At 40.4% G+C, this 13786-nt stretch overlaps 1 protein-coding gene across 1 annotated transcript in view; it reads right to left on the bottom strand.

Moving 5' to 3' along the window:
• Window positions 1-13786, bottom strand: part of LOC133563539 (LHFPL tetraspan subfamily member 3 protein-like) — a 62519-nt gene that overhangs the window by 4231 nt on the left and 44502 nt on the right. The window contains exon 2 of the mRNA XM_061917709.1: window positions 67-303. Coding sequence (XP_061773693.1) covers window positions 67-303 — 237 coding nt within the window. The remainder of the gene's footprint in view (window positions 1-66; window positions 304-13786) is intronic.

The raw sequence follows: 13786 nt of genomic DNA, 5'->3' as shown, positions 1-13786 counted from the left end.
AGTTCCTCCTCTGGGCACCTCTTGTCCACCTTGTACCGCCGCGTCTTCATCAGCATCCTTACTCACCCTTGCTCTCTGCTAGCAGCTCTTCTGTCATCAGGCCGTCTTGTCGATTCCCCAGGACGAAGGCCAGGAAGGAGAGGATGAGGGCGTCCAGGATGCCCATGATAGCCAATATGTAGGCCCAGCGCATGGAGCAGGCGCCCAGGCTGTATTTGTCCGTCTGCTCGCCGCACATCCGCCGCACCTCATCGCTGTCCCAGCCGTCGGGGTAGATCATGCATCCCAGCACCAGACACACGCCTGCAGAGGAGGGGGAACAGAGGTCGGCCATGGTGAGAACTTCAGGCAAGAGGGTGCGGGGTTCCATCCATCCATCCATTTTCTACCGGGGGCGTTGGTGCCTATCTCAGCTACAATTGGGTGGAAGGCGGACCAGTCGCCACGTGATCACAGGGCTACACCGGAGGTGTCAAAGTCATTTTAGCTCAGGGGCCAAACGGAGGAAAATCTATTCCTAGGTGGGCCAAACAGGTAAAATCCTGGCATGATAACTTAAAAACAAAGATGACTTCAGATGGTTTTCTTTGTTTTTGGGGGGGCCCAAAAATAGAACTAGCACATTCTGAAAATGTACAAATCACAAATAATCATTTTGACCAAACACTTCAAATTCTGAGGGAAAAGAAATGTGTGCGGTTTGAAAAATGTAGACTTGGTCTCAGTGTTTCTACAAAGCCAACAAACACAAAGTCACATCAAATCTGGGATTGGACTCAATAAATAACACACTTATATCCATCCATTTTCTACCGCATGTCCCTTTTGAGGTCGCGGGGGGTGCTGGTCCCTATCTCAACTACAATCACGCGGAAGGCGGTGTACGCCCTGGACAAGTCAAGACCTCATCCTAGGGCCAACACAGATAGACAGACAACATTCACACACTAGGGACCATTTAGTGTTGCCAATCAACCTATCCCCAGGTGCATGTCTTTGGAGGTGGGAGGGGCCTATCCCCAGGTGCATGTCTTTGGAGGTGGGAGGGGCCTATCCCCAGGTGCATGTCTTTGGAGGTGGGAGGGGCCTATCCCCAGGTGCATGTCTTTGGAGGTGGGAGGGGCCTATCCCCAGGTGCATGTCTTTGGAGGTGGGAGGGGCCTATCCCCAGGTGCATGTCTTTGGAGGTGGGAGGGGCCTATCCCCAGGTGCAATACTTTGGAGGTGGGAGGAAGCCGGAGTACCTGGAGGGAACCCACACAGTCACGGGGAGAACATGCAAACTCCACACAGAAAGATCCCGAGCCCGGGATTGAACTCAGGACCTTCGTATTGTGAGGCATACGCACTAACTCCTCTTCCATCGTGCTGCCCTAATTAAAAAACTTCCAGGTGTGAAATACCTTATTAGTTATAGTCACTTTTTTCAAGTGTGTCAAGTAAAATTATTATTATTATTTTTTTATTATTATTATTTTAATCTATCCCAGGGGTCCCAAAACTACATCTCGCTGCCAAGACACAGCCTGCCAGCGTCCAAAATCCAAAATATGTGCCGCGGAGAGTCCCAAGTAAAAAAATAAATAAATACATTTTTATTTTCTTATCTATCCCATGGTCCCCAAACTAAGGCCCGCGGGTCATTTTTTCTCCCATCCCCCCTTGTTTACCTGTATCTCACCTTTTTTGTAAGGGGCGCTGGAAGCCGGCAGACCTGTCAGCGATCCTGTTCTGTCTCCCTGTAATGTTTGTCTGATCTTGAATGGGATTGTGCTGAAAATTTTATTTTTCCTGAAGGAACTCTCCTGACGGAATAAATAAAGTACTATCTAAAATCTATCTAAAAAAAAATATACGGCTCACCAGCATCCAAAAGTTGGCCCACGGATAGTCCGAGTGTTGAGTATTAAACTCTGCGACTGTTTTTTTTGGATATTGACCACGTTGGGGTTCCGGTCAGAGAACACACGGTCATCATTTGGACTCTTCCAACTTTAATGGTGCATATTGGGTTATATTAGGTGCAGCTAGTATCTGTAAACCACAAACAAACAGCCATCATTTATATAATTTATCTAAACAACAATATTTATATATATTATGCCTATGGATATGCTCTAAGTAAAGTACTAGAGACATAATATATTGCATTTTCACAATGGCACATGAACTAGCCACATTAGTAGCATCAATGCTATCCTAAACAGGGAGATGTTAGCTCGTAGCATTCTGACAACACAGCACTAATAATATTAATAAAACACCAGTAAATGTTACACAAACACAGTGATGTCTATTAATAAACTAAATGATTCTTATATAATAATTAACATACTCACATCGTCAAGGACTAGAGCACCGATTAAACGTAACAGAGAAACAAGTCAGCACACATTAACACACGTCAAACGGGAAGCGGAAGTGACAACAATAGGAAGAAAGCGGAAGTGACACTGTCAAGAAATGCTTCGAAATAAAGTATGTGAAATGTAAATAACATGGAGAATTCTTAACACCGAGTAAAAAAAAAATGTTTACATTTTTTTAAATATTATAATTTTTTAAAATCTGTCTTTTCCAACCCGTCCATCATTTAATTTTCTACCGTGTGTTACTCTCGGGATCTCCTAGCTGCTCAGGCAAATCATATTGTCTAAAAATGCATTTTCCCATCAAAAAAATAACATCATCGCGCTCGCGCCGCAGTGTGGGCTAATCTGCAATGAGACACACACATAAATACACATATATATATATATATATATATTAGGGCTGGGCAACGATTAAAAATTTTAATCGAAGTTAATCGTACTTTTTCTCCGATTAATCGCGATTAACTGCATTGTATACGCAAAGCCCAATAATGAATTCAAAAGTAGTGTGTAGTGCACCTTTATTGGAATATTCTCCCACATGAGCAAAAGCGCCAAAACATTTGTTGTGCAAACACAATTTAAATCAGTCCTTGTTAAACAGTAGCAGTTAAATAGCATATTTTATGAAAATCAACTCAAAAAATGTAAATACAAACATTTAAGCTTATTGCCACTGCCAGGGTATTTAAGTTATCCTGTTTGTTATGGAACATAAATATAATCTACATACAAATCTCTGAGCCACAATCATAACATCTGAACAGGCAATTTCTGAGGTAACAGCAGAAACAATTTTTTTTATCAGGGATCTTATGTTTAAAAAACCTATATTATAGGTAGTGGGCTGTTTTAGGGAATTTTTGATCAAATTATCCATAGTAGCAATATTAATAATGTTGTGTTTATTCTGCGTAGTGCACTTAAAATAATTATGACCATATCTAGGAATTGATATGATGGGAATTTTCCGATTGTTTGCTTGGTGCTTTGATAGACTGAACGCATCATATACATGGTACTATATTGTGATGTTATGAGCCAGGGAAAAAAAGAACTACCCTACCCAGCATGCAACAGGAGTGACGAGCATGCGCGGTAGCCCGGTATAGGTTGTGTCGCCATGACGGCATCTTGTATGTTGTGATATGCACGCTCTGAAAGTAAACGTTAAGAACTTAGCCAAAACTCCTGGTCTGCACTATTCATAAATAGACAGACAACACATATACTCCGCTGCTTCACAGGCCGCTGGATGTAGCCGGCAAAGTATTCCCATGCTAGCTAGCCGGTCTAGCAAGCACGCGTCATTCAGTCCAAAACGGCCCGATCTATCCACATTCAGAATTGTCTGGCGGTCGTAAGTGATCCCGGAGTGACCACGCTGTAAACCAGCCATGAAATTTGCAGAATTGTCCGGTATTTTTGCCAAATGTTCCATCTTTACCAAGAGCCCCTCGACGCCGAAGCACGTCCGGGCGATGCCATCTTGTTAAGAAAAGGCGTTAACAAAATAAAAGCATGTAAACAACATACGCAAATGTGCGATAAAATAATTGTCGGCGTTAATAGATTGATGAGTTAACTCGTAATTAACGCGTTAATTTGCCCACCCCTAATATATATATATATTTTTTTTTTTTCCATTTATATATTCAATTTTTGTATTATACATTACATTTATATATATATATATATATATATATATATATATATATATATATATATATATATATATATATATATATATATATATATTTATATATATATCAGTAGATTGCACAGTACAGTACATATTCCGTACAATTGACCACTAAATGGTAACACCCCAATAAGTTTTTCAACTTGTTTAAGTCGGGGTCCACGTTAATCAATTCATGGTAAATGACAACAACAGCTTTCCATCCTCGAAAGATAAAAATCTTTCTGATCTTCCATCTGAGCGCCGCTGACCAGTGTGAAAGTGAATCTTCTCTAAGCAGAACATCATAATAATAAAAGATCAGAGCCCTCTTTTTTTTTTTTATTCGACTAACCACTTCCTTTATTTTTATATTTTTGCCCACGGGTTAAACGGCTTTGGCTTTGATTCCTGAGACCTCTCCTCGGTGGTGATGCAGGAGGAGAACATCTGAAGACGTGGAGGGGGAAAAAAGAAGCTGATTGCACAGTTTTTCCCAGAGTGCATTGCACATTAATAATAAAACTAAAACCTCTTGGTCATTATTCCCATTACTCTCTTTCTCACGTTGCTGTGTGAGGGTGAACATTATCATTAAATGGTACATAGAAATTGCTTCTTTACTTCCTGCTTACCTCCTTTATGGATGAGCCTTTTAAATGTAAATGTGAGCTGTAATTGCACCGCATACATTTTCTCTGCAGCCCTTTTCTTTTTGCAATAAATTGTTTTTCACATACGATTGCCCACGCATTTGCATGAAAACACACAGACTACTACGCTGATTGTGGTCCAATGCGGAACAAAGACATTCTCCACCGCCTCAATCAGCACCGATACAGTAAGTAAGGGCAGCTTTTAAACATGTCTTACAAGTTCAACAGGTTTTTATTAAAAGCTATGCTGTTTTTTTATATATATATCAGTCCAACTCCTTTTTGTCAGGCTTTGATAAAAGGATTTGGACTCAGATGCAGATTTGGGACTTTAGACAGGCTTTTATTTTGACAATTTCCTTTTACCTCCTGAGTCAAGAAAAAACATCTATAATCACAAAAATAAACTACGCGGCGAAAAAGGTTCCAGAAAAAGAAGGAACAACCGAAAATCACTCCGAACGGAGGAAAACATAAAAGTAAAGACGAACTATAAACAGTATTTGACAAAAAGCGCTCCAACAGGAGGACCAAAACAACATCTATGAAAAATTCTACACTAACTAATCTAATAAAGTATTTAACAAAAACAGTCACTCAAAAAGTTGAGGAATGAATGGAAAAACTTAACTGAAACTTACCACTGCGGCTGAATAGCTAAATAACCAAAATCACTCTGCTGAGGAGGAAAAAAGGAAAACTCTAAATATTCATAAAGGGGTTCAGGATCAAGGGACATAGGCACAAGACAAGGCAAGGCATGGACAAAGACATGGATGCTAGAGAGCACGAATAAACCAGACAATCTGGCACAGAACAAAGGAAGGAGTGAGCTTATAAACACATGAAGGTAATAGGGAACAGCTGGAAACAATCTGAGAACAGGGAGGACGTCATACTGATGACACAAAAGGAAGGGCAAGTGACCTGAAACAAGAGGAGAGTTACTTTTCAAATTAAAACCATAAGACAAAAAACCCAAAACAAGACGTCCCTCACCGCGGTGTGACACTTTTGAGTTGACATCCTTAACGTGGACCCTGACTTACCATGAATTGATGAAGGTGGACCCCGACTTAAACAAGTTCACAAACTTATTGGGGTGTTACCATTTAGTGGTCAATTGTACGGAACATGTACTGTACTGTGCAATCTACTAATAAAAGTTTCAATCAATCAAAACCCTCATGTCTGGGATTGTCCAAAGTGCGGCCGTAGCTACTCTTTTTTACGGCCTGCCGCACATTCTAAAACTACTGTTACTAAAATAACATAGAAACTTGGAATAAAATAGCAAACAGGTAAAAAATACTCATAAAAAATGGTTAATATAATAATACCTCAATATCAATGTTGGTATGAATAATTGACATATCCAAGGCTTCAATTACTTCAAATCAAATATTTCACTTTTATGGGGGAAATATTGCATATTTTGTGTGTTTGCCAACTAAAGCAATGTTTTTTTTTTGACAAAAACAGCAGAAAAAAAAAAAACATTTAAAAAAAAAATCATAAAAATTGTATAATTAACAAATACATCTTAAGTTGATCTACAAAGGTAGGTGCTAAAGTAAATAAAAACAATAAATTATATATATATATATATATATATATATGTATATATAAATCTCCTGATGATTGAGGGAACCCCTCATGAAACAGTTCTGTAGAGATGAAGTAGTCTTGTGATTTTTCCCACACCTATATATATATATATGTACACATATATATATATATACATATATATATATATATATATATATATATATATATATACATACACACACATATATATATATATATATATATATATATATATATATATATATATATATATATATATATATATATATATATATATATATATATATATATATATATGACTTATTTTTAACACTTTTAGATGCCCCAGACATTTTGTCAAATTTTTGTCAAAAAGTAATAATAAACCAAAATCTATGTTGTTGTGATTCTTTTAAATCTATTTTGGGTTCCATTTAATACACATAAAATATTCAATTTTTAACATTTTTTGTGGAATTTTTTAAAAATTGTATAGCTTGGTTGGTAGGGTGGCCGTGCCAGCAACTTGAGGGTTGCAGGTTCGATTTCCGCTTCCGCTATCCTAGTCACTGCCGTTGTGTCCTTGGGCAAGACACTTTACCCACCTGCTCCCTGTGCCACCCACACTGGTTTAAATGTAACTTAGATATTGGGTTTCACTATGTAAAGCGCTTTGAGTCACTAGAGAAAAGCGCTATATAAATATAATTCACTTCACTTCACATGTGTTTTTGCCATAAAACCACAGGGTTTATTTTGACAAAAGGACCATAAAACATAAAAATAAAATGTATGTTCATGGATGGGTCTGACGTTGATCTTTAGATATTCAAGCATTGAAAATGAAAGAAAAAATGCACTTAAGTATTATTTTTAACACTTTAATGACTGAGACCCTTTTAGGTCCCCGGGACTTCTAACATTAACCAACATTGAGGGAAGCCCTAAAGGTTCCAATTAGATATTGTATTAGTTTAAAAAAGGAAAAATGACAAATGAAAAACTCCTTTTGAGTGGACGTCCTTCACGTCTGGGGTTGTCCAAAATGTGGCTAATCAAGCGGTGCGGCCTCATAGCTTACCAAAGTCGTACTAAAACATTTGATTAGTGATTCCTAGAGCCCAAAAAAAGTCTGCGGGCTATAGAGCGCTTTCCGTTCGGGCTCCAGTACTCTGGAATGCCCTCCCGGTAACAGTTTGAGATGCTACCTCAGTAGAAGCTTTTAAGTCTCACCTTAAAACTCATCTGTATACTCTAGCCTTTAAATAAACCTCCTTTTTAGACCAGTTGATCTGCTGCTTTTTTTCATTTTTCTCCTATGTCCCCCCCTCCCTTGTGGATGGGTCCGGTCCGATGACCATGGATGAAGTACTGGCTGTCCAGAGTCGAGACCCAGGATGGACCACTCGTCGGGACCCAGGATGGACCGCTCGCCTGTATCGATTGGGGACATCTCTACGCTGCTGATCCGCCTCCGCTTGGGATGGTTTCCTGTGGACGGGACTCTCGCTGCTGTCTTGGATCCGCTTTGAACTGAACTCTCGCGGCTGTGTTGGAGCCACTATGGATTGAACTTTCACAGTATCATGTTAGACCCGCTCGACATCCATTGCTTTCGGTCCCCTAGAGGTGGCGGGGGGTTGCCCACATCTGAAGTCCTCTCCAAGGTTTCTCATAGTCAGCATTGTCACTGGCGTCCCACTGGATGTGAATTCTCCCTGCCCACTGTGAGTTTTCCTTGCCCTTTTGTGGGTTCTTCCGAGGATGTCGTAGTCGTAATGATTTGTGCAGTCCTTTGAGACATTTGTGATTTGGGGCTATATAAATAAACATTGATTGATTGATTGATTGATTGATTGATTTTTGCGCGCTGTGTGTAAGGTTCTAATGGAACAATGGAACATATTACATTTTGGTGTCGTTTACTTGAGTTATATTGCAGTCTACACGTATCTCTTATGTGTGACTGCCATCTACCGGTCACACTTATCACTACACCATGTACCAAAAAAAAAATAGTTTTGAGGTCGGTAAGCACAACCAGAATGATTTCGCACCGGGTTATAAGGCGCACTGTCGAGTTTTGAGGAAATTAAGGGTTTTAAGTGCGCCTTATAGTCCGAAAAATACGCTAAGGAAAAAGGGTAAGTCAACTCGGAGAAGTGTGAGTGAGGAAAGTAGCTGTGGCACAGCAGGGCACGCAGCAGACACATTTAACCGAGCATGGCCTCCTCCTCTCGCTCGCCCACGGCTGTAACTGTCACAACAAATCGGCGAGGAGCCACTATTGCACAGAGAGAACCTTCAGACACTCGCTGTGATTCAGGTGGACCGCCGGCACCCTGCAAGCTCACCAAAAGGCAAGGACATCCTTAAAAGGAGGAAGGAAGGGATGTAACTCTGCTTGATGAGACAACAAGCGGTCACCAGAGTCTTGAAGTAGGGAGCGACTTGTGGTGTTAAGTGAGCGCCTCCAGGTGGTGGAAGATAACGAGGCCTTGTCATTGGCCTCGGATGCAGTCGGCACATTTTGCCTGCCGGATGTCCTCTACACTCCTGTGTGAGAACTAGCTGTTGATGTGCACAAATTGTGACCACTTCACAAAGAGAAGGGAGGTGGAGGTGAGGCGAGTCAACCAGGTTTACTTTATGCATGTTACCTGCTCCTGTTAATGACTTTGTACCTGGGAAACAATTGTTTGATTGATTGATTTAAATTTTTATTAGTAGATTGCACAGTACAGTACATATTCCGCACAATTGACCACTAAATGGTAACACCCCAATAAGTTTTTCAACTTGTTTAAGTCGGGGTCCACGTTAATCAATTCATGGTGGCACATGACATGTGTGTTCTATCCAACCATCCATCTTCTTTTGCTTATCAGAGGTCGGGTCGCGGAGACAGCAGCCTAAGCAGGGAAGTCCAGACTTCCCTCTCCCCAGCCACTTGGTCCAGCTTCCCCCGGGGGATCCCAAGGCACTCCCAGGCCAGGCGGGAGACATAGTCTTCCCAACATGTCCTGGGTCTTCCTTGTGGCCTCCTTCCAGTCGGTTGGCCCTAAACACCTCCCTAGGAAGGCGTTCGGGTGACATCCTGACCGGATGCCCGAACCACCTCATCTGGCTCCTCTCCATGTGGAGGAGCAGCAGCTTTACTTTGAGTTCCTCCCGGATGGCAGAACTTCTCACCCTATCTCTAAGGGAGAGACCGGCCTCATTTCGGCCGCTTGTACCCGTGATCTTGTCCGTTCGGTCATAACCCAAAGCTCATGACCATAGGTGAGGACGGAAATGTAGATCGACCGGTAAATTGAGAGCTTTGCCTTCCGGCTCAGCTCCTTCTTCACCACAACTGATCGGTACAACGTTCGCATTACTGAAGACGCCGCACCGATCCGCCTGTCGATCTCACAATCCACTCTTCCCTCACTCGTGAACAAGACTCTGAGGTACTTGAACTCCTCCACTTGGGGCAGGGTCTCCTCCCCAACCCGGAGATGGCACTCCACCCTTTTCTGGGAGAGAACCATGGACTCGGACTTGGAGGTGTGTGTTCTAGCCTTTCATAATGATTGTGAATGATGGGAAAAACTAGGGCTGGGCAATATGGCCTTTTATCAATATCTCAATATTTTAGGCCATGTAACGATACAGCATATATATCTCCATATTTGATGCATATAATCACAGCAGTATGATGATTCTATGTGTCTACATTCAAACATTGTTCTTCATACTGCATTCATATATGCTACTTTTAAACTTTCCTGCAGAGAGGGAAATCACAACTAAAAGTGTATTTATGAAACAGTTATTAAGCAGTGGCACAAACATTCATGTCATTTCCAAAACAGAAAGTGCAAGATTGTCAGAGACATTTTAAAACAAGCTATGAGTGCACTCATAGCTGGCATAGCTTGGTTGGTAGAGTGGTCGTGCCAGCAACTTGAGGGTTGCAGGTTCGATTCCTGCTTGTGCCATCCTAGTCACTGCTTTTGTGTCCTTGGGCAAGACACTTTACCCACCTGCTCCCAGTGCCACCCACACTAGTTTAAATGTAACTTAGATATTGGGTTTCACTATGTACAGCGCTTTGAGTCACTTGAGAAAAGCGCTATATAAATATAATTCACTTCACTTTTGTGCATGATGTCACTAAGATGACATATCAAAACAACAGTAAATTAAAGTGCACTTTTTGTACAGAACGCCACTAGAATAGTTTAAAACAAATAAAGTGCACTTTTGTGCATGATGTCACACAATAAGAGTCAAATAAAAAGGAGCTGCATAAAAGGAAGTCAAATAGTGTATGTCCTTTGCTACGTGGTAGGTTCCTGCGGACGTTATCTCCTTCTGTTGTTGACTATTTTTTTCATACGGTGTTGATGTGGAAATGGTTACCTCGGCATTTTGTTGGTGTGGCACCAAACAGAGGTGTTGACATGCGGCGTTTCAAGCACTCTTCATTCTGTAGCAGGTGACTTTTCAAAAGATGCTAGAAATTAGCAGTAGGTGTTACTTTTCGTAGCAACACTTTTGTCGCACACTTGACATATTCCGCTTGTCTGTTCAACATCTTCCCGCTTGAAGCCAAACCACCGCCAGACGAAGGAACCCCTGCTGTATTTAGTGGTAATTAATTCTTCCTTCATTTGTTACCGGAAGTGCACCTTCTTTCTCTCGTATTCAGAGGTGGGTAGAGTAGCCAGAAATTGTACTCAAGTAAGAGTACTGTTACTTAAGAAATTTATTACTCAAGTAAAAGTAAGGAGTAGTCACCCAAATATTTACTTGAGTAAAAGTAAAAAGTATGTTGTGAAAAAACTACTCAAGTACTGAGTAACTGATGAATAACCTGTTCCTTTAATGATTCCAGCAACAATTAATGCACAAAAACATAAAAATAGCAATGAGCAAATTCAGAGCCAGGAATATCTCTTAAGCAACTAAAACAATAATATATATCAAATAATAATACATTAAAATAAAAAATAAGGCAAATTGAGCCACAATAACTTAACAGCACCATAGGCTCAGTAGGCATTCATTGATTGATTGATACTTTTATTAGTAGATTGCACAGTACAGTACATATTCCCTACAATTGACCACTAAATGGTAACACCCCAATAAGTTTTTCAACGTTAATCAATTACTTAATAAATGACCAAGTCGAGGTGATCTACCTCATATGTACATATACATACACACATATCATATATATATATATATATATATATATATATATATATATATATACATACATACATACACACACATACCTTTATATATGCAGTATATACTTTATGTTTATTTATTTTGCCGTTTTCGTTGACATGTTATAGGTATTTTAATGAATATACATGCATGTTTAACACATAGATTCCTATCTTTCATGAAGACAAGAATATAAGTTGGTGTATTACCTGATTCTGATGACTTGCATTGATTGGAATCAGACAGTATAGTGCTGATAACGTCCCGGTTTTCAAATGGAGGAGAAAAAAAGTTCCTCCTTCCTGTCTAGTACATCATGAAAGTCGTTGGTTTTTGGCATCTTATTTGTCCAGCTTCCATATTCGTTTTTATACACTTTACAAGAAATACATTGGCGGCAAACTCCGTAGCTTGCTAGTTTGTTTGCGCTGGCTTTCGGAGACTCTTATTTTGTTAACGCAGGCACGATGGAGCAGCACTTTTATTGTGAAAACAGGAACTGTGCGATCAGTCTTTATGCTTTTAACGGGAAGTATGGTTGAAAAAAAAGTGTCTTTTTTCCTTTACACTTTTGATTGATTGATTGATTGATTGATTGAAACTTTTATCAGTAGATTGCACAGTACAGTACATATTCCCTACAATTGACCACTAAATGGTAACACCCCAATAAGTTTTTCAACATGTCCGGTCTACGTGTGACGTGACCGCCTGGCTCTGTTTGATTGGTCCAACGTCACCAGTGACTGCATCTGATTGGTGAAACGCAGGCATGTGTAGTTCCTACTTTGAATGTGTGTCTGACAAAATCAAAACAAACAAAGCGTGCATTAACAGAACGATTAAAAAAAAAGTAGCGAGTAGCGACCTGATTGGAGATAAATGGAGCGGAGTAAAAGTAGCGTTTCTTCTCTATAAATATACTCAAGTAAAAGTAAAAGTATGTTGCATAAAAACTACTCTTAGAAGTACAATTTATCCCAAAAGTTACTCAAGTAGATGTAACGGAGTAAATGTAGCGCGTTACTACCCACCTCTGCTCGTATTTAATAAAACGCACGAAAAACAATAGGTCCTTTGCCCTAATAATAATTAAAAAATATTAATGGCATATCAAATAAAATTTCAATAAAAATTGAATGCCTCTTTTCGGCGGTGGGGTCGGGTTTGGTGATAGTGGGGGGTGTATATTGTAGCGTCCCGGAAGAGTTAGTACTGCAAGGCGTTCTGGGTATTTGTTCTGTTGTGTTTATGTTGTGTTACGGTGCGGATGTTCTCCCGAAATGTATCATTCTTGTTTGGTGTGGTTTCACAGTGTGGCGCATATTTATAACAGTGTTAGTTATTTATACGGCCACCCTCAGTGTGACCTGTATGGCGGTTGACCAAGTATGCCTTGCATTCACTTGTGTGTGTGTGTGTATAAGCCGCATATATTATGTGACTGGGCCGGCACGCTGTTAGTATGGAGGAAAAGCGGACGTGGAGACAGGTTGTAGAGAACACCAAAGGCAGTGCCTTTAAAGCCCACCCCAAATATTGTTGTCCGGGACGAAATTAGGGAGGGGCACTGAACTTCGAGAGTATCTTGGGAAAATCGAGAGGGTTGGCAAGTAAGAGTGTTGGCGGTGAATGCAGTGTTACTGCGGCAGGCCAGCTCTAATGTTAATTTGATATTGCCTCAAAAGCCAAGTGAAATTACACGGCAGGCCAGAGTTTGACACCCATGCCCTAGGATGTGTTTGGCTTTTGGGCAGCAACAGAAGTTGTAACTTGGTGTTTGTTGGGAGTCAAGAGCTGCAAGGTAAGCCAAAAATAAATGTTTTCTGCTCGTTATGGTTTGCACGTTTACTTTCCCAGCAGCAAGGAGCAGAGCATGTTTCATCTTTGAAAATAGGAAGTGACTTGTTAGCTCGCAGCCTGTTTGCTGGTCTTAAAAGGAGGAGCAGCCTTTTGGAGTTGAGGACAATAACTCTAATTCATCTCTTAAGCTGTTTGATTACATGCTTTTTTTTATTTCTCTTTGCTATTTGGGCTTATTGGACCCTAATTAGAATAAAAATTAAGACTAATCTTTTGATATGATGTACTTAGTCCAGGGGTCTCCAAAGTGAAGTGAAGTGAATTATATTTATATAGCGCTTTTCTCAAGTGACTCAAAGCGCTTTACATAGTGACACACAATATCTAAGTTACATTTAAAGCAGTGTGGGTGGCACTGGGAGCAGGTGGGTAAAGTGTCTTGCTCAAGGACACAACGGCAGTAACTAGGATGGCATAAGCGGGAA

Source organism: Nerophis ophidion, linkage group LG12 (assembly GCF_033978795.1).
Source record: "Nerophis ophidion isolate RoL-2023_Sa linkage group LG12, RoL_Noph_v1.0, whole genome shotgun sequence".
Classification (NCBI taxonomy): domain Eukaryota; kingdom Metazoa; phylum Chordata; class Actinopteri; order Syngnathiformes; family Syngnathidae; genus Nerophis; species Nerophis ophidion.
This window is presented reverse-complemented; position numbering and strand designations above follow the sequence as displayed.